The sequence below is a fragment of the Ilyonectria robusta genome (assembly GCF_021365365.1).
Source record: "Ilyonectria robusta strain PMI_751 chromosome Unknown BGZ61scaffold_36, whole genome shotgun sequence".
Lineage (NCBI taxonomy): Eukaryota > Fungi > Ascomycota > Sordariomycetes > Hypocreales > Nectriaceae > Ilyonectria > Ilyonectria robusta.
In genome coordinates this window covers 171568-197424 of record NW_025764470.1, presented here as the reverse complement: position 1 = coordinate 197424, position 25857 = coordinate 171568, and the positions used below count along the sequence as shown (strand labels likewise).

Sequence of the window (25857 nt, the reverse complement as noted above, 5' to 3'; positions counted from 1 at the left end):
ATCCGTGGCGACGAGAAATATCCATTTCTTGTTAAGCTGTCGGGCCAATCTGCAGCGGATGCCGGCGGGCCCAACGACCGTACTTGCATGTCTCTTGGGGCCTCTTCTGCCACCCCGGGATCCCAGATCAGCAGCACGAGAGCAAGTTTGGGTCTGGGCCTTGGCCTTGGCCTGCTGACGGAGGGCACAGAGAGATGGGATCTGTGCTGAGCCTTCAACGGGTTGAGATGACATGGGCGGGGGTAAGGGCCTGGCCGTCAAGCATGTCCCGGAGGCCGCGATGGCAGGGATGGACGGTTGGCGAGGCGAATCATGGCTCGCAGAAAGGGTTGTAGCAGAGGTTGCAGGCATTAGCAGCAGCGTTAGCTAACGGCGAGGAGGTGGGACCCCGCTCCGGGTCAGTCCAGCTCAGTGTTGGCTCGCGGCTTGGCGGAGGCATTGGAGAAGACCGTTGGTGTTGCGGGTGTGTTGTAGAAGAGAAAGTGAGAGAGTCACCGAGTGTGGGTGTGTGGGGTTTGGGGAGCCGTGCAGGTTGGTCAGCGCCAACACCAACATCTCCATCGTCGCTATTACCGGAAATAGCCCTAGTACAGCTCCCCGACCTGGGGGACCTGGCCTTTGGGCTGGGGCTTGTCCGGGGATGGCCAAGGGATCCAGGGCCATCTCACTTTTGGAACCTCCGCTACCCCCCTGTCGATCAAAACGAGTCTTGCTCTCTTCGCTGTTTCATCAACAGCCCTCCCGAGCTGGCGTTCGGGCCTTCGATCCAGAAGCCTTCACCTTTTTAGACGGCGCGGCTCTAGGGGGTAATCGGCCCTGAATATCGCTCGGTCCGTCATTGCTCTCGGAACTCACTGCTATCGGAACAATCGGATCGTCGATGATGGCGCTCGGCCTGGGTGCTAGGACATTGCTTGAGCGGGATGGATGCGTTCATAAGGCGAACATTCTCAATAAATGTCCGATGAACCCTAGATACGCTCGAGGTTTCACCCGAGACACAGAACACTGACGACCGGCGGACACGTGCGTGATGTGATGTCGAGTCCCGTTGACAGCTGGCGAGTGGTTGCATTGACTTCAATCACTCGGCGTTAGTGAATTCCTTCTTCTTTAGCCCTTCAGAACCGCCATCGACGCCCATGTCGACTAAATGATGGTAATTCCTCCGAAAGACGACCCGTCCTGGCCAGTTCAGTCTCTGTACTCGTGATGATACGCCATGACAGTCACTAATAAGAACCGCCGCCTTCTCTCCACCGGTGTTCAGCTCTAGCTACCGCGCTCGGCCGTTGCTCTCCGCTAGGGATATCGAAAACGACCGCCTCCGTCGGGACCCTCTCTCCATTTTTGCGCTGAGGGTCTTGGCGCGTGGTTTAAATCTCTGCTCTAGCTGCAATGCAGATTCCCAGCAGCGGGCGTCGTCTGGCTCGCAGGTGGGAAGCTTTGTTGGGTACCTGACACTCCCCCTTCCTCCCACCGCCCTCCTCCGCCTTCGCTTGGGTTTGGCTTCTGGCTTGGCCGTGTCTAGATGGCCTTGGCAACCTGGGGGAGCGGCGAGCACACTGGACTGGTGGAGTGGACTGGGGAGTTGACCCGCTGCGACTGCCACTGAAAAGCGGCATAACGACGAAGGGTCCGGGGTAAACGCCCTGGGACTAACGGGAAGCGGGGAAGAGACAGCGATGCCACTCACTGCTTTACGCAGTGCTAGTTACTTGATGCTTAGCGACGTGGTCTCTCAGTTGACATGCTACGGGTCCAGAACAACCAGCCAAGGGTCAATCCGACGTCTGCTGGAAACGCTCAATCATGTTCCTGCCGACACAGCGGATTAGCGTCCAGAGATTGCCTCAAACTCCTGCAACACGCGCGTATGTCGGGAGAACCAGCTCCACTTTAGCCGTACGAGAGGTAAGGATCAAGAAGGAAGCGCAAGAGTCTCCGAAATTGTTGGCGGCGGCTGAGCTGAGATGCGCACAATAGCTGCAATAGCGCACAACAAAGGGAAACACGATGCGGGACATGTTGGACGCTGTGAGAGTGTCAGGCTGTCAATCAGACAGCACTTTACGGTGGATACGCTTCGCGCTTCATAGTTCTCGCCTCCTATCTGCCAAGATCTGACATCCTCCTAACGAGTGCAACTCTCTGTAACTCACTTGGCTCGCTCCATCTGGTGCCTCTCCGTCAGCAATCGCTTTTGTGCGGCGAGCAGACTAGCATGCGGGCGGCGCGGATAGTGACAGTGACATCGACTGCGGCAGCGTCAGACTCTAGGTGCAGAGCCGGACTAGGTCAGGGTTTGTTGGCAATTGAATCCATTGCCTCTAATCTGAGGCACTGTTGGTCCTCTGCTGCGCTGCGTCACACTCGCACTCGCAAGCCAGGCCCCGATGGAGATTTTCCAGTTCCAGGCTGTTGTCCCTTTTCTTTTCCCCTCATATTAGCTTTCGCTCTGCTCGGATCCCAAGAGCCGGGCTGTGGAGTCGCGAGAACCACCACGGAGATGCGATATGTCACACGTCGTACATCCCAATCTGCGCCTCTGGACGCCGCGATCTCGTTTTCGCCTTTAATCCTCCCTTCCCTTCCCTTAGCATACCAGCAGACTGGACCGAGGCTTGCGCCTCCAAATCAATCGCCACGTGTAGCCACAACGATCCTTTCCCGGCCGGGAATCCTTCGCCCCAGGGGTGACACGCGCTACGTCGTTGTCAACTCGAGCCAACTCGCGTGCGAGCTGCCCAAATCCTCCCGTCGCCCTACCACCCTCCTTCGCCAACGCCACAAAATCCAACCCTGACCAGCCCTCCGCCCGAAGCCCCGGGCGGCGTCGAGGCCATTGGACGGGCTTGAGATTTGAATCATTGTGATGGGCGGGATGCAAATCGCCGGCGCTACGCGAATCTTAACTTGGCTGTGAGGTGATATATGCCACGTTTGTGGCTCGCGGCCCTGCGGATTCTAGGCGTCGCGAGGAAGACGCATCCCACATCCCCGGAAAATCGACAAGAAGCGAACATCATGCCACGCTGACGCAGTGTGACGGCGCAGTCACCCCGTCCTCGCCTCGTAGGCCTGTTCTGGAGTCTGGGGGAGTTGGCGCTGCGCCAATGCCCATGACGGCTTCACTCTGGGGGTTCCCCGCAATGAGTGACCAACATTGGCTCCTCCTCAGATCCTCATGGTGATCCAGATAGTAGATCTGCAGTCTGGGCCCGTAACTCGCACTGCCCCTCTTTCCGCGGGCTGCCTCTTGGCCATTCACACTCTGTAATCGCCCCCTGGAGGCTATTTCATCAAACATCCCCCTACCAGTGCTTACATCGGACTTACCCAACCCTTCCCCGTATGCTGCATCCATCATGAAAGAGCTTCATTCTCAAAATGGGCGTTACGTCCGAGTAGTTGGGTTTCGCATGATCGCTCTAGACCCTCCACTTCTGCGCCCGCCTTGTGTCCAACCGCCTTAAACCCATGTACGACACCGCGCCAATCCTCGATGCGACTATCACTCATTGGGCACTGTAAATAACCCATCTTGCTTGATACGCATTGATGATCTTGAAGTAGTTGGAGTCATGACTAGTGTCCCGGGCCCGATGTCACCTGTCACCAGACTGGGCTGAGGACTAGTCCTTATAGCGTGACCTGCAAGGGACGCCATTGTCGACCGACACTAGACTGATTGCTGATCAACATCGGCGAAGATGAACGCAGCCGTGTATCCGTGGTGTCGCTTATCATCTCGGGCTCATTGCATCGAGATACTGAATGTCGACGTTCCTCGTGTGCCATCGAATCATCGACAGGGAGCCGACCTCAAAGCGAACGGTGGGGAAAGCAGTCTCTCACTTCAACATGCCAGGGGACCTCAACCCCCGTCTGTCACGGGCTGCGCCCCAGACTCATCCTAGCCACCCCAGATTGACGAACAGCACTCATGATCTTGCTTGCCTGCGTTATCATCACCATTCACCTCCGGAGGATCGCTGCGCCAAAATTTCACGTGAGTTGCTCATCGCGTGATTGCTGATCTCGGCCGAACAGCCTCATAAGCAAGGGATTGTCGCTCATCAACCACTTCGATATACGCAAACCATGCCTGAAGAAGCTACGAGTCCTCTACCCCTGTTTGGCAGGTCGGCAATGTCGCAGGAACGCTCTTGTTCGCGGTAAGCTAGAACGAGCCACCATCAAACGAGATCCGTGCCAACCCATACCGTATCGCGTCAGCACTTGCTCTGCCCTCGACTACTGTATGTCCCCCTGTGATGATGAGGCACGGTGCGCTTAACGAGCTGTCTCGCCCGCTAGCTGACGCCCCCCTTCAGGGTCATCTCGGCTCAAATGGACAGAGGACCTTCATTCGGATACCCTTGCCCGACTCAGCATCAGAAAGTCCCCCAAAACTATTCCCACGGATCAGTGATTCTCTTCCCTTCGTGTGTTTCTGGCATTAGAGTTGCCCCTAATTCCGGAGCCCTGTCTGCTTTGGCAAAGTTCTTAGGGCTCACTAGGAGGTTCATGATGCCGAAGGCTTATTCACGGTCCACCTCAGCTGCTCCAGTAAAACATATTTAATCTCGAATTGGACGCTGAATAGGGAAGTGATGGTCATGGGGCCACACCCACTCTCACTGTACCCCTCAGCGTGAAGCCTCGGTGTAAATGCCGTTATGGGGGCTAGTTAAAGCTCAAACGAGACCATCGTAGGACTGTGCTTGTGATTCGGCCATGCGGAAGACTCCTTGTCAACTTTGAGTTCGGTCAGAGTTACTCTAGGCGTGGATCATTTTGCAGCTGCCTTTGCCAACCTTGCGGCATAATTCGGGATTCCTCTAATGATCGAACTAAGGTGGCCATGCATTACTACGTACAAAGGCAATTGACCCCTGAGAATTGGAAATTTGGTGAATTCCCGCCAACACCAGACTGCGTCGAAGCTCGTTGATGGCTCAGTTCTTCAACCTCAACCGGAGCAAGGTAAGAGGGCGGTTGCTCCGGGAGCCGTCCAAGTCACACCGAAACCTTGTAATATCTACTGCTATCCCCAGAAGTGGCGTCAAGGCGGAAAGTGGCCTGCTAGACAATGAAAATAAGCTTAATCGTTGCGTTTCTTGGGTGTTTGAACTGGGTCTCCGATATTGAAACTGCTAGCATATTTGGTATGGTTATCCATGTCGCGATTGCACAGGTATATGTAGCATGCCCTTGATTCCGTCTGTTTTTTGAGTTTTGCAGCTGCCTTCGAGTAAGCATGGCTGGGCTCTAACTGGCGTAATTGAAGCTGAGTTTTCGGGTTGAGTTCACCCACAGGCGCGACCTCCACGATCCGGACCAAAAACGGGTCTCTTTCCACCAATGATGCAGTTAAGGTTGAAGGCAGAATATATCCCAGTCCATACAGAGACACAACTCCCCTTAAAGGTTAGTACAGTTCAGGTGGCCTACTAAGGGGAGACTGGGGGCTAAAACGTAGTTTCAACGGTGTGTCCATTGTTGATTTCTACCAGTCCATTGCGCCAAAGTTCAACTTTAGTTGACCTCCAGCTCTGATTCGTTCACCGTTTAAATTCCTGAAATTCGTCATGTTTGTTCGTGCGGGGATTGGTGGATGTCCATGGAAGATGTAGGGTAGTTGAATAGTACATTATTCACACATAAGTATAAATGCTGTGTTATTTCGAAGCCCATCCAGAAATATGATCGCACGGCCAGATAATTAGACCATGCTAACTTATAATATTCTTCTTTCACACTTTCCAAATCTTTAGGGCTGGTAGCTACGGGGGTCAGTCTAACAATTCCGAAGCAATTATTTAGGTAGACAGAGGTGACCGCAGCTCTCCTTGCCAAAATCAACCACCAACACACCCAACGCATAACAGCGAGGCTCAGCTATAACGGTCTGCTTCCATTAAACAGAAATGTCAAGAAATTGAAGACTCTAATATCAATACGGATATCTCAAGATGACTACGAATCGCTGTCGCAGGATTTGGTAAGTTTAGGCAAGGTGAGCTGCGAACAGATCCCTCACTTACAAGGGTTCAACATCGTGTTCGCCAACCACCAGTGAAGTTATACTCCACCGGAAACCTCTGTCAATACCATCTCCGATTGTCCGTTTAAAACTAAAGCAGCAGTGAGACATTATCAAGTTACTTCATCCGAGACTAGTAAACACAAGTACCTTCCGAGGAAAGTTTCCTGGCGTCACTGGATCGGGTGTATCTGCTTTGCCTTAGCGATCTTCTTTTACCACCCTTGTGAAGCCTTCCATACAAACCTGGTTCTGTCTAGACAAATAATACCCCCTCCACTGCACCGCAAGTTCCATCAGACCAAGATCGGCTCCAGCCGACTCGTGCATATTATCCCCATAGGCCTACTAGAGGTAGCTCAGAGAGGTACCGCCCCGAGTCCTCTTCCTCCTGTAGTGTTAGACATTAAGTCCTAAGTGTAGTCTTCGACCCACTCGATCTCCGACCGTGAATCATACCCGGCCTCGGGCTGCTGGGTTCCGGCCGCGATTCACGGCCCCTTGGGTACATAAATCTTCCGCTCTCCCCGCAGCTGACCCATCTTTTCTTCCTTCCTCACCACCGCCATCTGCATCTCAACAGAGCCCGAGCCTCAATAAACAGCACAACGTCCAGCTGCAGCAACAGCTACACCATGATGTCAACTCTTGATGTTAGTATCGTCCTGTGTATCGTACACCCCAAAGCGAAATTGCCAGTCACGAGGCTTATGTCCCCATCCTCCGCTATAATCTCGATTCCATATTCACGGAAGCAAGGAGAATGGGCGGTGCCCCGAAGAGATACAATTGTTCCGGCTCTTCGGGTCTCGCTTGTGCTCTTTGTTTACTGTGATTATGGAGTCGAGGTTATGGCGGTAGCTGTTGACACAAGCCCTGTTGCGAGCGATTTCCTCTTCGGCTACACAATGTACAGGCGACGCTCACAACTAGGGCTGACATCACGGCGCTTCTGTTGCTGCAGTCGGACGTTGTGCTGTCTATTAGGTTCCGCGTAGTTGGCGTTGGGCGAATTTTGCCAGATATTATCTCTGTGGAAGACGTCGGCCCTGCCAGAACAAGAAGAAGGCAAGCCAGCAGAAATTCGACATGGAACGACTTAAGAGAATTTTTAGGGACGGAGGGCAAGCGTCAAGTGCTTTCCTCCATAACCATTGTGTCAGTGAAATATTCAGCCTGCCGGGGTACAAATGGAACGTTGACATGGGAGAACTCGGGCACGGTGTTTGCGAATGTGGTTCATACTCTCATGAACATGTTGTTGTTACTCCAAACTCTTGCTGCTTTGCTCGAACGGTTTAGTTTAGGGCTGACGGTCCGGAGATGGTTGCCTGGGAACAGCGATTGGCGTACTCGAGAAGTTGCAACCGCAACCAAAACATCAAGATCTAGAATTCCGGGCAGTTGCCTCGTCGCCTCGTCGTTCCTCCCCGAAAATTCTCAAGAGCGCTCTACAAGGCCACGTGGGCTAATATCTCAACAAGTCCAGAGTCCCATTTGCCCTCAATCTCTTCTCCGTCAACTCCTACTCCCTTACTCGCCTCAATCAACACCGGCAGCATACAACCCGGCCATGCGAACGACATAGCTTCATCGCACATTAAAACAACATCCTATTCGCGAGCCTTTCAATTTTAAGCTTCTATTCATTACAATTGCACCTGTACCTCCTACACTCTGTCCTTTGTGTCATGGGATACGGTTTCGGTTACGGTTTCAGTGGCGGTAGCTGCGGCGGCTACGGAGGCCGGGGAAGACCTGGATACAGCTACTCGGCCATCACGCCATCAGGCAGCTCGGAACCTGACAGTCGGCATTCGAGGGGCCAGACGAGGTCCAATACATCTCGACGCACTTCGGACAGTTGTGATCGACACGCGCCTCAGCAGCGGCACCGCGCCGACACTGGAGGGACGACCTACGAAAGCCTGCCATCTGGATTGACCGCGCCCCGGGACATAATTCCATGCAACCTCCCGTGCTCGAATGAAAGACGAGAAGAATGTCACGTAAGGTTGCCGTCAACTTTCCAGAACTTAGGTCCACAGCATTACTCCCAGGGACCCTCAAAGACAGCCTCGAATGCGCCCTCGAATGTACATTTTGCTCCCACTGGCAAGAAAGCGCCCCCGAGAGTCAGCACCGACAGACCACCGGTGGAGAGAAAACAGTACCATCGACAAAGTCATGAAAGTATTCGATCCGTTCGATCCAAGGTGCCGCCACGGCCTCAAGTATCCCGGCCGAGCTCCATAGCCCCAGCGCAGAGGTCGGTACCGGCCAGGAGCGAGTCTAAGTCGAAGGGTGGACGCGGCTTGTGGGGATGTTTCGGTGGATAGGCATGTCTCAAGCTATGAAACCGCGGCGGAAATTATGATCCTGATGGACAGATTGTTGGATTGCCGACGGAAGTCTTGTGAGTGCTGAGGGAAGTTGCGTGTTATTGCGGATTGGGTGCAGAACCACTGGCTTTGACTACGACTGTTGCACTTTATGGACGAAGCAAAGACCTCGGCCAGGCGATAAGGCATTCCTTCTTATGAATATTCAAGTATTTCATTGATGTTCTGTGTCCTTATGGCTCGTTTTTTCCCCATCCGTTGACGCCTAACAGAAACTCATGAATTGAGGTCTCTCCAACACAACGTCAACCTTTATTACAGCCACCCCCCTGAAGGACACTGAGGTTGTTGCAATAATCTCGGAGCCTCGCCACCTTAATTCTCCGTTACTCCAAGGACGCGGTCAGCATGCAGCCTTGGCTCCAAGCGGCTGGTGAGTGCAACCAGTGACTCAAGCTTGCATCCTCGACCACAACATGACCACGAATCCAGCCCCGAAGAAGCAATTACTGCACCGGGGAACACGGACTAAATCACGGGGTGAAGGCCATGACAGCTTCTCTGGTAAGCATTGGTCGCCTGAGTCTCACCACTGTCGGTACCGAACGCCACTGCAACCTCGAAACCGAGAAATTACAATAGGGGATGCTGGTCTGAGTTGGGCTGAGCTGGGACGACTTCCCTCCTGCATGCGAATAGAGACAAAGCCACCGCCCGCTGAGCAACGGCGTCATGCAATCTGTGACAAGATAACCAGCCACACAGAAGGATCGTCAGCTCGGAGCTGGGCGCACGCATTGTGTCGTGCAGAGGTCATGTAGTGATTTCGCAGCATTGGGCAGCAGCACTCCTGCCTACCCGACTGTAATCTCCCAGACCGCCCGTGGCGTTTCGCGTTTTTGAGTGTTCAGCGCTGCCTGCTTTTGTTTTATTTCATTTTTATTTTCGTTTGTGTTGTTTCCCGGCACGCTGGGCTGGGATGGCTGCCCTCCGGCGTGCCGTCGATCCCCCCGCAGGCTCTGGGGGGCAGCAGCGTGGGTAGTAGCATGCACAGTTTATGCCAGGCCGTCTTCCTGGGGGTCAGGGTGGTTATTATTCGTACTGGATTGTACGAATACGCGTGGGGAGAAGGGATGGGAGTAGGGCCGAGGCGCATGCAGACTGGTTCTCATGACGCTGGGAAATCCTGGGATGCGCAGATAGTCTTGGGGGTTGCTGACTGCCTCTGGGACGAGGCCTGTTGCGGCTCAAGGGCTTGAGGAGACGAGGAGACGAGGAGACGAGCGGAGTAAACGACTTACCGCCAGTTTGCCCCCCCTCCCCCCACCTCGCAACAACTCGTATGGTTCTGGGCGGCACCGCGGAGCTAGCGGGTTGATGTTCTGGTGATCTGATGCTGTGCTCTGTATTCCAGGTGCCTACCTACCTTAGGTATCCAGGACACTAGGGATGCGATGACGTGAAGACACATGCTTGCATCTCATTTTCTATCGGCCACTGACGACACCCTGCTTCTCCCGGCACCGCCCACGTTCTTCACCCCCGGGACTTGCACTTTGGACTTTGGACTCAGGCTCAAGTTGATGCTGAAGAGTCCCCGCGGCTGGTAGTGTAACCACGCCATCACACCCATCCCTGGCATGGCATTTCGGAAGGGGACCACTTGCAGGAAACCACTTGCAGGAGGAAACCACTCTGCAGCAAGTCCGTCCGTCTGCCTGTGGCTCCGAGCCCATCTCGTCCTGGATGCCCGCACTTCCTGACTCAACGTAGTTCACACTCGTCTTCCACTGCATCTGGACCTGGGTACGTACTCCCGCAGGGCGCCTTTTGCTCCGCCAATCATGTCCACGGGTGCCCCTCCTTCCCAACCTGGGCCCCTCCCCCTCCTTGGTGCCCGCTGCTCTAGCATCGTCATTATTTGAAAAAGCAGCTGCTTTTTCCCACGTCGATTTGGAAATTCCCAAACATCTCCTCCAGCCTGATCGCATCATCGCCTCTCCGCCTCTTCGTACTTTATACGCCCACGCCCGGCGGGTCTCGCGCGACATTATACCACGTCCCTCTCCTGCAGCGCGCCGTCTCACGCCAGCGCTGCATCACGGCCGAAGAGCAGAGCGGACGCACGACAGGGAGCCCTAACCAAGGCACTCAAATAGCTCTCGGCCACGGGCATGGGCAGACCTTAGACAGCTCAAACAGGGGCCGGAATCATATCACATGCAGCTCGCGACGCAGCATCGTCCGTCTTCTCCCCCCTCCCCCCTCCCCCCTCCCTCTCCTCTTCCGTCATCCACCTTCCGGCGAGGAGGGTGCTGCCCACGCCCCCGAAACAACCGCATCCATGGGAGGCATGCAGCCCGACCCGCACTACTGACGCACCCGCACCCTGACCAACCGTTTCCTCCTCGCTGCTGCACAGGTCGACTTTTGGCGCCACGATGGTCCGCAGGTACCGGTACTTCCAGGCCTCCTGTCCCCGTCTAGTCGATCCCTATGGTGGGGCTGGACGAGGCTCGTCCCGGGTCCCGTGGTCGCTCGGCGGTACTGGTGCGAGCATCCCCGACGGGAGCTAGGCCGGCTAGTGGCGATTGTGTGGGGAAACCGTTGGTTTATGGATGCGTCGATCGGAACCAACTTCGACGTTCCATTGCACTTACATATGCCTCGAAGTCTCCATCACGCCCCAGTTCAAAAAGGGGCAATTCCGCCATCGGGTGCTCCCCAAAGACCAAGTATTTCATTTAAAGTCTGGCTATCAGGACGGCACCGGCCTGCCTGCTGCCCAACGTTACTCCGCCGTCTCCCAAGTAACAGAAACTCCGACGTGCTAAAACATCTGTCGACTCGAATCCAATAGACCCAAAATATCTTATACATACAGTAAAAGTATCCACCCTCGTCGAGCTTTCAGGCCAAAACAAAACTCAAGCCAGGGTATCACAATTTCCGGCCAGACTCCCATGTACAGTCCGGCACGACCAGCGAAAAAGAAAACGAAGCAAAAGAAGAAGAGAAAAAAGAATCCCCTGTTGACGAAACGTGTCGAGTCCCAGGTTCTGTTTACCAGGCTGTTTAACTGGCGGTGTCCCAATTTAGTTCCTTCGACTCCAATCCCACAAAAGAAATCCGTCCAGAATCTGGCACCATTTTGCAAAACACACAAGAATCGAGCTAACCCGCAATAAAAGACGCTTAGATAAATTCCAACAAAAAAGAAAGAACCCCCCCCCCCCCCCCCAAAAAAAAAAATTTGCGGTGATGGAGGAAAGTCGGGTGAAAGGCGAGCGCAGCCTATGCAATCGCAGTGTGGGCTTCGCTACTGTTGGTGTAATGGTGGCGCCGATTCAAATTTACGCCGATCCCATCGCTTGCCGCTCGTGAGAGTTGCGGGGTGCCGATCCGAGATGCATGCTGAGAGCTCTCACTTGTCACCATCTTGAATGAATCTTCCGCTAACGCCGTCGTGCCGTCGCGCCACCAGTAATGGAGCACATCACTCTGCCACCGCCAAAAATCATTTATCTTCAGCGACCGGCTGCTCATAAAGGTCGAGTGGAGCAACGTTGCGTTCATGGGCGACATGCGAAGCTGTTGCAAGAGCCATCGGTTCACAAAGTCGGTTTTGCCGCCGGTCTCATGATCCATGATAAGCCGGTCAATGGCGTACTCCTTGGACGCGAGCTGCATCTTGGCTTTCTTACCGGGATCGTTGTCAGGGAGTGTCGCTGCCGCCTTGAGCGCATCAAGTGATGTCTGTGGTACCATGATGTGCTCGGGCTGTGTGAGGAGCACAGGGAACTTGGAATGAGCCAGGCTAGGTCGCTGCTCAAGGATCACCTCGGTTTCCTCCAAGCCCATATCCTCAAACTCCCTTTCAGGGTAGAGTAGGTACTCGACTCGAGGAGACATGTGTTTTCGCATGACGCCCTGGGTTTCGCACTCATTTTTGAGACGGTCGACGGCTACCTCGAGCCTATTGATATTACCCACCATTCTCTCCTGTTCGGCTGGGAACTCGGCATAGAACTCGTTCACTTCATCCCCCATTTCGGTTGGCCGCTTCATCTCCAAATCATAATCGTACTGCTCTTTGATGAATAGCAAGTCTTCATGATCCTCCTTGGCATTCTCAAGGTCACCCACCGTCGACATGAGTTCCACATAGAGGGGATGGAGGTCCTCTGGAGGACCGTCAGGGGATATGCCCTTCAGATCCACGGGCATGCTCTGGAAGTAGTCAATTTGATCCAACTCAGAATCTGTGTTAGCCTGAGGTCGTTCTAGCCTCGTGCGACCGGCAGCTAACAGGCTGAAGAAGCGCGTCTCTAGGCTGTTGAGTTCCACCTCCTCCTCGTCCAACATGACTTCGAGCCCCTCGTAATTGGCCTCTAGGAAGTGGTAGTCTGTCCGTAGACTCTGCATGTCGTTGAGTCGTCGATCCAGGAGGTTAGGCGGCGTGTGCATCGCACCCCGCTGGCTAATAAGCATTGGCCGGATCACGCTCATGAAGGCATTGTCGGCGTCGTCCTTTCTCCGACGCAGATCTCTTAACTCCTTGCGTCGTTTCGCCATCTCGGTTTTCATGCGGTTCAGCTTATCTCTCTTTTCCTTGAGCTTTGTCCAGAGCATTTCTATTTCACCCTCCGAGGATACGGAGGATGCCACAGACGCGTTGGATCCTCGCGTGGTGTCCTTGATGGTATCGAATAAACCCCTGTGTGGAGTGGTGGGTTTTGGTTCCATCGGTGGTTCCGTGAGAGGGCTCTGCGCCCTTTCGTATTGGGTAACCCATGAAGTGATGTGTTTTGTGGCAGAGGCTTTGCTGTCTGTTCCTGGCGAGCCAAAAGCCGGGGCCGTTGGGAGAAGGGGTGGGAACTGCCGAGCGTTCCGGTAGACGATTGGATCTTCCTCAGATGATGAACCAGAATCAGATTGCGGAGTGAGGGACGGACGTGTTGTAGAGTACGTTGAAGAGCCAGATGAACGGTTGCTGGACCGTTTCCGGGGCCTCCCCCTCGGTCGCGTGCGCCGAGAATGAGATTTACGGCCCGATGTAGAGCCGTCATGTATTTTAGATAGCGTTGATGTCACTTGGGGTCCTTGAGCCCTGACACTCCATCCTTGGGGTTGTCGAGGAATTTCGGCGCCACCATTTCCATCTTCTGAGTCGATCGGAGAACGGGGTCGGAGGGGAGGCGGCGGTGGTGGTGGGAGAACTGGGAACATAGCTTCACTGGCTCGAGACGTATCATGGTCGGACCTGGGAGGTGGGGGAGGTGGAGGAGGTGGTAGCCCGAAGTGTGAAGGCCGAGGAGGATCGTTGCTTCGAGGGGGAGGCGGTGGAGGAGGCGGGGGTTGATATCGAGGCACGTTGGAGGTGCGCGATGGCGGAAATAGAGAAACGTTTGGAGCGTTTGGCGGTGGCGGAGGAAGTGACGGTAAGCGTTGGCGATAGTCTTGATAATCGGGTGGTGGAGGTGGCAAGGATGCTTTTATATTCGAGTCAAATGTTTGGCCATGTTTGAAGCCCGAGGGGGGTGGCGGCGGACGCGACATAGGGAGATCGGGCGTGGTGACGCTGCTGGAGCGGGCCGACTCGTCACCTTGGAGGCGCGATACGTCGCTCTCATGCTCCTCTGTATCGTCGTACGCGAGCATAGCGTCTGGGTCTGGGACGTGCCACGCATTGCCAAAGGCGCGGGGTGAGTGGCCGTCGATGCTGGCATTGGCATGGACGTGGACGGGAGAAGCATGAGGATGAGGAGGAGCATGAGAACGGGCGTGTGCGTTGGCGTGAGCGTCAGCCTGGGCGTGAGGATGAGGCTGGGGCACAGGCACAGGCACGGACACGGGCACTGGAAGCGCGAGACTGGGGTGGTGGTGAAGGAGAGTGGTGACAGTAGCGGCATCCATGGGGATGGCTAAGAGCAGGCAGAGGGAGCGTGAGGTCGGGGGGGAGGTTTGTCCATGTCTCGCGATGGCATCGATGGGCTGCGAGAGGCGGAGGTGGGATCAGATAGCCGTGCCAGGGCGACAGGTGATGGTTAATGGAGGATAGGTGATGGGTATGGACGATCGGCGATGCGGCTCTGTGGTGTGCTGTGTAATGAATTGGTTTAGATTGAAGGGAGAGCTGTGTTGGAGGTACGTTGACCTTTTCGGCTGCCAGGAGTGAGGCGAAAGGTGGAGGACGACACTAGCAAGGCGAGCTTGGGCCTGCGGCCACTAGGGCTAGCGTGCTAATAGGTGGGTGAACCTCCCAGGCGGAGCCGGCAGAGAGAGGCATGGTGGTACGGAGTGCATCAGAGGTGACTTGGAGCAGTTGATAAGATGGCCAGCGAATGGAGTAGTGCTGTGCACTCGTGCACTCCGTACTACTCAATGCAGAGCCCCAGATTTGAGCCGTCGGCAAAGGGAGGCCCATCCCAGCGGAGAGCGAGTCCACCGCGGATGGCATGACTGCTGACAGCGCCAGGGGCCTAATGGTCGCAATCCCCAGGCCCCTGCACTGAGGGACTGGGGCCGCCACTCGCTGTACTGTAACGTGCTGTGACCTGGCTCCATGGAGGACCACTGGAGCAGGCAACATCCACAGTGGTCTGGGCCACGTAGAGCAGCAGAGGACCTTTAGAGGGGCCTTAGAGGCTCGTCGAGGGAGCATTGCAATGGGGCTTGAGACGCTTGAGAGGACGAGAGGATATGATAGGGTATGATAGAATGTGTGATATGATATGATAGGACATAATACGGCTTGGCCAGCTCAGTTAGCTTTGGTAGGTTCTGGGAGGTTCTGACAGGTCTCAAGCAGTGACATCCATTCCCCACCTACCTACCTACAGTACGGAGCACAGGTGGTCCTCGCTCCCCCGCGGGCCGATGGCCGCTGTGGTTCCTACCTAGTTCTGGCAGCTCTCTGACAGCTTGCTGCATCGCGGGGTTTTAAATTGAGTATTCCAAGGTTGCTATTCGCACACGGGTATAAGCCCATTTAGCCAAACTTCAACCAAACCAATATGCCTGGCATGCATGCCCAGGGAAAGGGTACATGTAATTTTTATATTTAGGATCAGAGAAGATACTTGTGCGGGCAAATAGCTAGCTCCACGTGTGCGAATCGCAGTGCTCTCTAAATTAGCTTCCATCCCCCCGCCGTCCGCCGCCGTTTGTGCCGGGGGTTGGAAACGTGGGCCCTTTCCTCCCCCACTAACCTGCACCCGTCTGCACCCGCCGCATGCACCGGTACGTCTCGTCGCTTGTGTGGCACGCCACATGCACAGCTAGACGCAGCCTGGCAACACAGGCCACACCAGCGGGGAGAGGGAAGGAGGGACGTGGACGTGAGTGCCAGGTCGCTTGTCACTGTACCTCGTCGCCATCAGGTCGCTGTCAAGTCTCGGCCAAACGTCTCCATCAACATGCGCTTCGCCGACGCCGTCGCCATCGCCATCGCCATCAACACCACCCGGCTTTCACGTCGTTCCCCCCACTCCCTCCTCCACTTCCTCCACTCCTCTGGCCGGGGGGTGTGCGGCTTTCAATGGCAATAGCAATAGCAATGGCACCTGCCCGTCCGTCCAACCCGTCTTGCCGTCCAACTGGACCGGACGTGGGCCGTGGAAGGGTCCCTCTCTACTCCCCCTCTCAGGTCTGGTTTGCTGCTCTTCCAAATGGCCGTCCAGTCGCGGCCTAGAGTCTCCAGTCTCCGGTCTCCAGTCTCGAGGCTCCAGCGCTGGGAGTACCCTCCTTCTAGCCCATCCATCCATCATGCGAGCCCGCGGGTCGCAGTGGAACTCGTCTTTTTCTTGATGCGCGCAATAAACCTCGCTGGCTCCAGGGCCGAGGACTGATAAGCTGCGCATGCCGCTGCTCGCCCACACCCATTCTCCCGTCCGATCCCGTTCCCTACCTGTCTCTCCCTCGGCTGGCGGGATTGACTCATTGACCGATTGAATTGATTGATAGCCTTCCCTCCACCTCCGTGTTCTCCTCTGCGCTGAGTTGCTTCCACCGCTGCCGCTGCCGCTGCCGCTGCTTCAGCTGTCCTGCGGCCATGCGGACGGATGCCCACGCTGCAGCACCACCGCATCCTCCTCCTCCACCAGCGTCGCCAGCGCCACCACCACCAGCAGAGCACGAGATCCGGCTCCAGCATTTGCATCCCTTAGTCTAAGACTCTAAGCCCACCGGCAGATCTGACTTGCGCCGACCGGCGTTGGACTAGACAAAAGGAAAACCAAAGCTACCGGACGCCGCACGCCGCGACAATCCACAGCCATAGAGAAGCAGGCGACACCAGGGAATCCGGACCCAAGGCCCAGGGGAAGATACCCGACATACATACCTCCGTTCGTACATATTTGTACATACGGGCATCCCTCACGCCCACCCACCAGCACGCCGCCAACGCATCCAACAGGAGGGGCCAACGGGGAGTGCTCTCCAACTATCCCGTGCAACCAGTCCGCAGCGGCCATTGTTCGGCTCGCGCCTTTTGCGTCGCTGAGCCGCATGATCAACTGTTTCCCGGCCCAGCTGCTCGGCCTGCTCCTACAAAAACCCCACCCTCCAACCCTCTCCCCGGGTTGGTGCCTTGAAGCCTCTAGCCTTGGGTTGTGAGCCTTGACACCCGAGAGCCTTAAGCCTCGAGCCTGGTCCCAAATTCAACCTGCCACCAGGCCATCTCCAACTTCATCACCCATATCGGCTTGCTTGCTTGCCTGCTCGCTTGCCTGCTCGCCTTTCGCTTGATTCCCTGCCCTGCTTGACTGCTTGCATGCATCGTATCTGTACACATTCCCGGGGAAGATGCCACCATGCATAAGTCTAGCAAGTCACATTGGGGCGGCTGGTCAGATTGGGTCTGGAGTGAAGACTACCAAAGATACTATCGCCAGCGCCAGGATACCAATGGTTCGCTTCAATTCTCCACTTCCTCCTGGCTTCTAGGGCCATTGCATCTGATGTTAACCAAAACCACACAGGCAAACTCGACACCGAATGGCATGATGGGTCGACCAGCGCCGCTGATGAACGGACCCCGCGCGAACCCGACGTAGACGCCCTCGCCGATGAACTCAGCAACACCCATTTCCAGGACCCTTCCGCCGCGGCCTACGAGGCGCAATGTATGGCATTTTCTCCTTCTGTACCGCATCTGCCTCTGGTGATCTACAGCAATTCAAACCGAGCTAACACCCGACGCAGCACACGAATACGCCATTGACAGTGGCCAATCCAGAACTAAATCCAAATCCTCAAAGTCCAAATCTAAATCGAAGTCAAGCAGATCCAAAGGCAAGAGCCGTGCATACTCCGATGATGACGAGGACACAGAGCGGGAGGGCACAGGCGCCAGCTCCTCCATGTATCCCGCTACTGCCGATACCCAACCGCAACAATGTAAGTCCAGCGTTTCTATCCGCTTGACAGTATTGCTCATCATTTGATAGACATCGACCCCGAAACTGGCCAATACTACACCTACCCAGACCCCTCACAACAACATGCGACTTATCCTGACACCTCCACGGCCAGTATGTCAAGCACCACGCGGCATCCTTCGCGACGCTTCTATTGTTTATGAGTACTGACTTGATAAATGAAACAGGGTCTGGTGGCGCACATTATGCCCAACATGATCAAATTCCCGATGACGAAGACCCCAACATCCTGGCAGCGATCGAGGCGAGCCGAAACTATAACTACGGTGCCCACGCTGCCGGTGAGCCATCTACTGCGGCCTACGGTATGTTGTTGAGAATCGAAACCAACGCTCTGGTAACTCACTCGTCGTCTGTAGGAGAATACGACTACGAAGACGAGGGTCCACCGACGCCTCGTCCAGGGAATTCCCGAACCACCCACATAGCCGCTACCGAAGGGGAAGCAGAGCAGCTAGATCCCCGTACGTAATCAACATGCACAAAAAGGGCCACCCTGCTAATTCTATTCACAGGATATCGCGTAGAGCACTCCAATAGATTTCAGCCAGGAGAGGTACGTTCGTCTCTCGTCTTTGCGTAGTCACCGCTAATTGCGATGTAGATCTTCAAGGTGCTCTGGTCCGAACCCCAAGGAACCGGTAATGACACGGCACCGTCGGTATCCGAAAGGAAAGAATACCGAGACAGATTTGGGGGCAAGATTTTTGTGGGCTTCCGTCGATTCATCGTAATTGCCAACGATCAGGGGCATTGCACATGCGTGTAAGTGATGACTATGGCATGATCTGGAAACAGGCACTGACGGGATAGACCTATCCTCACATATGGCAGCAAAGCCTGCAATAAGAAGGGCATTAAGCCCGAGAAGCATGGTATTATCCATGAAAGGGGCAACAAGCCGCGACTCCTCTCTGGAGAGCCGAAACTCGGCTTCGCACCCGTCAAGGTTGAGATAACTCAAGAGGGTGAGAAGCTGAGCAAGGAATCCCGAGTCAACTACTCCAAGCTAGTCACGGTCGAACACAACGTCAAGGTCTTCTTCATTGGCCATATCGCAGCCGCTGACTACGATATCGTTGCGGACGCTGTCAACCGATGCTGGGATGAAAAGATTCACCGCAAGAAGAAGCACAGTCATCGGTGAGCCCGGGTCCAACCCCCACACACCCACGTTCCTGGATGCCCAAACTTGGGGCATCTTGTTCAGGCGCCTCTTCAACGGCACCCAGTTATAAATACGTTACTCGAAGGACAGAGGCTTGGCCTACAGGCACTCCTGTTAACCCTTCTCTCCACGATGTTACACGACAGCTACGGCTCCAACGAGGTTTTGGGGGAGTAGACACTGCGAGCCTGGCGGGACTAGTGCTCAGTGGGTTTTTGTTTCACAGATGTGAATGGATTGCAATGTCTACACATCTTGTCGCAGCATTTATGTGTCGGAATTCATGTTCAGCATACGGAGTAGCAGTTCCTTTTGTTTGCCTTTTTTTTTTTTTTTTCGTTTTGGATATTCTTGTTCAAGTTGATTGAGCTTTGGGCCTTAGTTCTCGGTAAACCACGGCGCGGAGTCGAGCCGGGGGGAGTCATGGAACGGACTATGATCTTTCGCATCGCCAGACTTTCTATCTAGGGATAACGGCATAGGGAAAAGAAGACAAGCGGAACAGCACTTACCGAGAGCGACTACAGCAGGTCTGCCAGGAGACAAGAACTTACCTTTTAATGTCTTTTGCGTTTCGAAACTATCGACGGATTATCACCTGTGCCGAGGTCCAAATGGTCGTTTTCTTTGCTTTTCTTGGCGAGTTGGAGGCGATTGGAAAGATGGAAGAATTTCAAGACAAAATCAGATTGTGGAATCTTTCTCTTTTGTATTTCTTATTTGATGTCGATATAGTTTCGGTATCGTCACGATCGTTCATGTTGCTTTTGTGTGATAGAATGGTGTCTCGTGAAGATGATGCATATTTGTAGTGGACAAGAGGGAGGGGCCCGGGAATTTGGAGACTGTCCCCCCTTACGCCAATGCGGCGTGACCAACCATATACTTGTACTCCATTATCAGACTTCGAAGCCGACACATTAATGAATGAAACAAAGCAACATGCGCAGGTCGCCAAACCATTCGGCTGCAACTATCAACACCAATAACTTAGTGACGCTGCCAGAGCCGAGCGTAGACCCACCCGAACGGGTCATGAGCCTCGGCATCACTTCCCCGCAACGGCCGCATCGCCTAATTCGGCCGCCCCAGTGCCCCATTCAAGGATTGTCGCCAGAGTCCGAGGGCCGAACGCCATGACGATGACGGCGACTATATAATTTGCATTTCGTCGCTGGTCTTTTTTCACATCGCGGAGAACTGTCGTCTGTTGTAGCCACTGTCTCAATCTTGGATTCTGTGAGAATACTTGCCTTGGATTGTACTGTGGTTATACTTTGCTGGCGATCCCGTCTCAATTAAGCTGCCCTCACCTCACCACCCCTTTCTCTCCCGTCTCACTCGAAAGACCGCCCTCACACGTCTTCACCATGTCTGAGGCTCACTTGGAAGATTTCCCCTCCCTCTTCTCCCTGAAGGGCAAGGTTGCCGTCGTCACCGGCGGCTCGCGAGGTCTCGGCCTCCACGCCGCATCAGCGTACGTCATTGGCTCTATCTCAGGCTTCAAGTCCCCCCTGGCGAAGCTTGCTCCTACATACAACTAACACGATCAACTGTAGCTTCCTCCAGGCCGGCGCCTCCAAGGTCTTCATCTCCTCCCGCAAGGCTTCCGCCTGTGAGGCCGCCGTCAAGGCCCTCAACGCCTTGCCCAACCTCGCGCCTGGCGCCAAGGCCATCTCGGTCCCTGCCGACTCAGCTACCGTCAAGGGCGTCGAGGCGCTCCTCGCGCAGGTGAAGCAGCACACCGACCGCGTGGACATTCTGTTCGCCAACGCGGGTGCCACTTGGGGCGAGGCTTTCGACACGCACCCCGACGAGGCGTTTGCCAAGGTCATGGACCTCAATGTCAAGGCCGTCTTCAACACGGTGCGCCTGTTCACGCCGCTGATGCAGAAGCACGCGACCCTCAAGGACCCCAACCGCGTCATCATCACGGCCTCAGTCGCCGGGCTGGGCGTCGGCACTCTCGGCGCGCAAGGCACGTACGGCTACTCGGCCAGCAAGGCGGCGGCCATCCACCTGGGCCGCAACCTGGCCCTCGAGCTGGGTCCGCGACACATCACCGTCAACTCCATCTGCCCCGGCTTCTTCCCGAGCAAGATGTCCAACGGACTTCTGGAGATTGCTGGTGGCGCCGACCAGATCGCCCAGAGCAACCCCATGGGCCGCCTGGGTCAGCCCGAGGACATTGCCGGTGTCGTCGTGTACCTGGCGAGCCGCGCCGGATCCCATGTCAATGGAGAGGCCATTGCTATCGATGGAGGAGCCATGTGGTCCAAGGGGGAGCTCGCGATGGCTGGGGGATCGAAGTTGTAGACAGTCCTGGGCATGATCTGTATGATAATGGAATGGAGTTTTGCGTCAATCTCGGTCAGTTAAAGGGGCTCCGATAGACTGTACAGGTCTATTATTCATACACGCTCTATAAAATCACAGTTCCGTGTACACCTCTACCGCCATGAATGCATCCATCTCACTCTAGCCTTTCCGTTCGTGTCATTTTTCTGCTTCTGGCTCGAGCGGCTTGCGTGCAACCCACGCACTGGCCTTGTACGTCGTCTGGAGCATGCTCTCGCGGTCCTGGATGTATGGTGCCTCGATCCCCGTCTGGCGCCACTCGACGACAAAGCCCAGCTTCTCGAGGAGGGCTATGACCTCGTCGTCAGACAGCTCAAAGCTACCCGGATCGGCAATGCCGGACGAGTTGTTGTAGTCGTGCTCGCCATCGCCATCGTCGTCGTGGCCGTGGTTCCCCGGGGCGTTGTTTTCAAAGTGCCACAGCAGAGGGCCGATGTTGATGAGGACGCCTCCGGGCCGGAGGCAGTGGAGGATGACCTCGAGGTAGCGGATCAAGTTTGGAGCAGTGTCGAGGAAGAATACGCTAGCCACGATGTCGTACTGGTCCTTGTGTTCCTCGTCGGCGTATAGGCAAAGGAAGTCGGCAGCGCACATGGACATAGACCCGGGGTTGGAGACGCTGGCCAGCGTGGTGCCTGGGTGAATGTCCGGGACGCTATAGCTCCGGAGGTGGTTTTCCCGGGTAAGGTGGTTGGAGAAGCTATGAACCCAGGGATAGATTGTGTGTTGGCCGGCGGTACGACATCCATTGAGGATGTACGAAGAGGCTAGGAGTTGGTGGTAGGAGATCTCGTTGCCCTCAGCCGTAAAGCCGCGAGCAACCAGCTCGAAGACAAGGCGGCCCAGACCAGCTCCAGGGACCAGCACTTTCAGGGGTCCCCTTTCGGGATACTTCTCCTTCTCCGCCTCGACGGCCTTCAAAACCGGGCCATAGCAGGCCTCACGCTCCGCGGCACCAGCCTCAGTCCAGTCGCGGTACAATTGACGGATGGTGCTCCGGGCCTTGTCAGTGTCAGCATGCTTAGCGACACCAGCCCATTGATGGGGCATGGCGGGCTCGGGGCCATCCGGGCTGGCGGCGATGGAGGCAAACGACTGCAGGCCGAATTTGGCGATGGTACGAGCGAGATCGGCGTTGGCATCGATGGCCTCATCGGTCTTCTCGAGAGTGTCTAGGAAGTTAAAGGGAGGCGCGGCGAGGAGCTTCCAGTGGGCCTGGGGCAGGGCGTAGAAGGACTGGCGGCGGAGGTGGGTGACGTTGAAGTGGGCAACTTTGGCATACTGGCTGTGGGCGTCTCAGCATGACAGGTCTTGATGACAGGTCCGGACCAGAATAATCCGAGGGAAGACGAAAATCAGAAGAGCATGCAACAGGCTTGTCCGGAATTCAAGAAAGGAACGCTGAAGCTGAATAGCTTTACGACCGCTCGATCCGCAAAGCCGTAAAAGTGCTTGACATGACAAGCATGGGGGTTGAGTGAAAGATGAAGCCATCCGCAAATCGCTCGCCTCGCAACAAACACATCCCCCTCTTGCACTCACAAGAATGAATCCAGCGCACAAAAGATGACGCGAACCTCTTCGGGATCATCGATGTTCTCCTCCACGCCGCCCCAGGCACTATCATCGGCGGCAACCCGGCTCCCCTGCACCTGCGCATCTTCGGGATGATCCATTGCAGCTTGGGCGGTTTCAGCACTCTCCGTCACAACGGCGTCATTACTTAGTTGGAGGGATATGGGAATGGAAGAATGGGGCGGGGCGGGTGAAATAGTTGAGAAGAGAGGAAGAAAACCCGGTGAGCCGCATCAACCGAGAATCACCCCGGAACGGCTGATTGCTTTGTGGGTTGAGTCAGGGAGCTTACTACTACATAGGTCCTGCGCGCGATAGATGCGTGGTGCGTTGAATCGTCGGGTGTTTTGTGGAGGTCGTGGCGGACTCAGCGTGGCCAATGGTAGGCGCTGTGAGACAGCGTCATCATGTGATTTGGGCTTTGTGGTGCATCCAGACGGAGCTCAACAGTTGCAACTAACAACGTCCACGTCATTTTGAAGATTCGAGCAGTTCATTCGAGCGTCTATTTTCGTCATCGGTAACCACTTTTCGTTGCTGCATTCTCGCTCTCCTCAAATAATATCAGTTGGCAATTTGGCTGTCAGCTTGTCGATTCACGCATCCACTCTCACCGTTGGATCCGAACCCCTCCCCCTCACTCTTCCTCCTAAGCTCTCTCAGCAACACCACGAGAAGACAGGGTTCTTCGCAGCATCCAACCCTCAAAACCAAACGGCACATCTTTCTAAACATTCATTCGTAACCCAGTTTCACTTCAACCGCGCACCATGGCCACCGAGACAATCCAGCTATCAGTCCCCCTCCCAATGTCACTTGACACACGCATCTACTTGCGTCTGTCCACCAAGGCCAAGGCAATCATGTTATTCCTGGCAACAGCGACACTAGATGAGCTTGCCACCCCCACATCTATGGGGTCATTCGTCTACGCCTTGCCCAACGTATGTACTCCTTGAAGCGGATATGTGTCACTTCGGAACTAACCTGCGCTGTACAGAGGCTCAACGTGGGGCAGCCGCTGTCCACCACGCTCTACTCAACTGAAGCTTCAGTCGAGTTCACAACGCGCCTGGCCAAGCTTCTGGCACGAAAGACCCAGCTACCTGTGTATGTGAGCAACTCGATGAGCTTCGCGAATGCCGGTATGGGTGGTACTGTGGAGGAAGAGATGGAGGCTTTCAAGACCATTGTCAACGTGACACTCGGAAAACTGCAGCAGGGGGGCATCGGCCCTGGAGCGGTCAACGAAGTAGCTCCCACCGTGTAGTCGCCTCGCAGACTCAGGTCGGGTTATCGTTTGCAAACGCACACAGTGCCCCTCGTTCCCCTATCGATAATCCCCTCTGCTTGGAGCCGTGGCTGGTAAGCCTCGGCGTAGCAGGAGTAGTCGGTCCTTCCCCGGGTTGTTGCAGGATAGGCAACGATAAATGTCTAAAGCCGCTACGCCTAAGGATGAATGCACCAAGTACCCGTCTTAGGCCTCAAACACGAAGAGACTGACAACGATGGGAGGGCTGGAGCTGTCAAGATGACACGGGATTACGACAGGGGGGCGCGTGCTTCCAGGAATCCCACCGTGATACGTGCGTAGGTGTGGCTCAAGTTGAATGTTTGTCACTCTTGGGCGCACAGCAGGAACTAGGTGATTCACACGCCGGCATGGTGTCGATCATGGCTCAGCGAGAGGACTATGAGACCGGCAGTGGCGGATTAGTTTCTGCCGTGGCCTGGCTTTGCGGCTGACAGACCAAAAATAGACGGCATATGCCAGTATTTGGAGAAATATATGATCTTTTGGTGAGCCAAACAAGTAGATGAAACAACCAAGGCAATCCTCAGCGGGCGGAGTTGATGATCAGACACCTGGGCAGCAGCGCAAGCGCCGAGGAAGCGAGCACCCGTTCCGAAGAAGAGGTCTGAGAGCCCCCTTGGCCGAGTGCAGGCATTTCCCACCCGATATCATTGGGGCTCCGAGCTGTTGAGAGCCTCGTGTAGGCATCGACCCGACGGCAACCTCTAACTAGTCAGGAAAGGCGAGGAATGATCTACGGCGATAGGATATGTTGTTTTCTAGCTCCAAACTCAATGCTTCTCACGTTCAATTTCACCTAGCCTAACTGGGTCGTGCCGAGTATCGTGTTACGCTTGTAGCACTTAAGGCCAAGTTGCTGTGAGACAATGCAGCGATCGGGCAGCGGCAGTGTTGGAGTGGAGGAGAGAGGGCGGGATTGTTGACGTTGTTTTTCCGGGCCACAGTGCATCACTGTCTCTCACCTCTTGTTTTGTGAATAGAAATGGAGGATGGGGTTTGTTGGCGGTCACCCTATCACGAACTTCACTCTCGCGAACAACCCTCAACAACAATTCAGCCACGGAGGTCCCTGGTTTGCCGCCACGTCAACGACCACAGGAAAAGCTGCTGAAACAAAAGCGCCCAGCCACTCGATTAAGTATAAACTGGGGCCAGAGTGACAGAGAGCAGTCTGAAACGAGACCGCTGGGGGCAGGGCGAAAAAGCCGTTAGGTCTTCGCACGTTAGCGCGGGACGCTGCAGTTTTGCGTGGGCAAAGAGCAGGCACAGCACACACCAACACAAGGGTAGTTTAAATTCCTGGGAGGCAGAAAATGCCGGGGCCTCGTCAGGGACGGCAAAGAAGAAGAAAAAATTGCTTGCCTGCCCGCAAGGTTCCCCCGCGCCCTAGGCGATCCACCCCTCTTTGGTAGGTACGTAGGTAGGTACCTAGGTATAGTAGGTTCCCGACCTGGGCTAGACGTCGGGAGCATTTGGCGCCGGGTTATCGTTATCACACCCCGCTACCGAATTTTTTTTATTTTTTTTCTGTTCCTTCCACTGGGGGCCAGATAGGTAAGTGAGGTAGCGAGACCGGGGTGGGCTGTTTTGGCACCCGCTGGGCGTTT

At 55.2% G+C, this 25857-nt stretch overlaps 10 protein-coding genes across 10 annotated transcripts; 6 read left to right on the top strand and 4 right to left on the bottom strand.

The window, feature by feature from the left end:
* Nucleotides 1-6575: 6575 nt before the first annotated feature.
* Nucleotides 6576-7637, top strand: BGZ61DRAFT_523217 (uncharacterized protein; the record flags this gene model as incomplete). The annotated part of the gene is made up of 2 exons (XM_046252578.1): nucleotides 6576-6959; nucleotides 7037-7637. Exons 1-2 carry the CDS (start codon nucleotides 6685-6687, stop codon nucleotides 7635-7637), a joined length of 876 nt encoding a protein of 291 aa, XP_046096239.1. The 5' UTR covers nucleotides 6576-6684.
* Nucleotides 7638-7689: 52 nt separating this feature from the next.
* On the top strand, nucleotides 7690-8565 carry BGZ61DRAFT_463895 (uncharacterized protein). The gene has a single exon (XM_046247448.1). It carries the CDS (start codon nucleotides 7741-7743, stop codon nucleotides 8386-8388), a length of 648 nt encoding a protein of 215 aa, XP_046096238.1. The 5' UTR covers nucleotides 7690-7740; the 3' UTR covers nucleotides 8389-8565.
* A 700-nt stretch (nucleotides 8566-9265) lies between these two features.
* BGZ61DRAFT_149176 (uncharacterized protein) lies at nucleotides 9266-9712 on the bottom strand. Its single transcript, XM_046237348.1, has one exon. The coding sequence runs from the start codon at nucleotides 9545-9547 to the stop codon at nucleotides 9320-9322; it is 228 nt and encodes a 75-aa protein (XP_046096237.1). The 5' UTR covers nucleotides 9548-9712; the 3' UTR covers nucleotides 9266-9319.
* A 166-nt stretch (nucleotides 9713-9878) lies between these two features.
* BGZ61DRAFT_485398 (uncharacterized protein) lies at nucleotides 9879-10442 on the bottom strand (the record flags this gene model as incomplete). Its single annotated transcript, XM_046249704.1, has 1 exon — nucleotides 9879-10442. One exon carries the CDS (start codon nucleotides 10440-10442, stop codon nucleotides 9879-9881), a length of 564 nt encoding a protein of 187 aa, XP_046096236.1.
* Nucleotides 10443-11627: 1185 nt separating this feature from the next.
* BGZ61DRAFT_463890 (uncharacterized protein) lies at nucleotides 11628-14792 on the bottom strand. Its single transcript, XM_046247447.1, has one exon. It carries the CDS (start codon nucleotides 14305-14307, stop codon nucleotides 11686-11688), a length of 2622 nt encoding a protein of 873 aa, XP_046096235.1. The 5' UTR covers nucleotides 14308-14792; the 3' UTR covers nucleotides 11628-11685.
* Nucleotides 14793-15538: 746 nt separating this feature from the next.
* On the top strand, nucleotides 15539-16120 carry BGZ61DRAFT_149071 (uncharacterized protein). Its single transcript, XM_046237345.1, has one exon. The coding sequence runs from the start codon at nucleotides 15626-15628 to the stop codon at nucleotides 16082-16084; it is 459 nt and encodes a 152-aa protein (XP_046096234.1). The 5' UTR covers nucleotides 15539-15625; the 3' UTR covers nucleotides 16085-16120.
* Nucleotides 16121-16880: 760 nt separating this feature from the next.
* BGZ61DRAFT_149089 (uncharacterized protein) lies at nucleotides 16881-19198 on the top strand. Its single transcript, XM_046237346.1, has 9 exons — nucleotides 16881-17304; nucleotides 17376-17519; nucleotides 17599-17793; nucleotides 17844-17927; nucleotides 18002-18139; nucleotides 18197-18298; nucleotides 18350-18390; nucleotides 18439-18599; nucleotides 18648-19198. Exons 1-9 carry the CDS (start codon nucleotides 17208-17210, stop codon nucleotides 18979-18981), a joined length of 1296 nt encoding a protein of 431 aa, XP_046096233.1. The 5' UTR covers nucleotides 16881-17207; the 3' UTR covers nucleotides 18982-19198.
* A 1174-nt stretch (nucleotides 19199-20372) lies between these two features.
* BGZ61DRAFT_369157 (uncharacterized protein) lies at nucleotides 20373-21318 on the top strand (the record flags this gene model as incomplete). Its single annotated transcript, XM_046241942.1, has 2 exons — nucleotides 20373-20479; nucleotides 20562-21318. The coding sequence occupies 2 exons, from the start codon at nucleotides 20373-20375 to the stop codon at nucleotides 21316-21318; spliced, it is 864 nt and encodes a 287-aa protein (XP_046096232.1).
* A 90-nt stretch (nucleotides 21319-21408) lies between these two features.
* Nucleotides 21409-23265, bottom strand: BGZ61DRAFT_149122 (N2227-like protein-domain-containing protein). The gene is made up of 3 exons (XM_046237347.1): nucleotides 23228-23265; nucleotides 22903-23041; nucleotides 21409-22645 (listed from the first exon to the last, which is right to left on the bottom strand). Exons 2-3 carry the CDS (start codon nucleotides 23034-23036, stop codon nucleotides 21499-21501), a joined length of 1281 nt encoding a protein of 426 aa, XP_046096231.1. The 5' UTR covers nucleotides 23037-23041; nucleotides 23228-23265; the 3' UTR covers nucleotides 21409-21498.
* A 78-nt stretch (nucleotides 23266-23343) lies between these two features.
* BGZ61DRAFT_149065 (uncharacterized protein) lies at nucleotides 23344-24479 on the top strand. The gene is made up of 2 exons (XM_046237344.1): nucleotides 23344-23879; nucleotides 23936-24479. The coding sequence occupies exons 1-2, from the start codon at nucleotides 23706-23708 to the stop codon at nucleotides 24203-24205; spliced, it is 444 nt and encodes a 147-aa protein (XP_046096230.1). The 5' UTR covers nucleotides 23344-23705; the 3' UTR covers nucleotides 24206-24479.
* Nucleotides 24480-25857: the final 1378 nt, after the last annotated feature.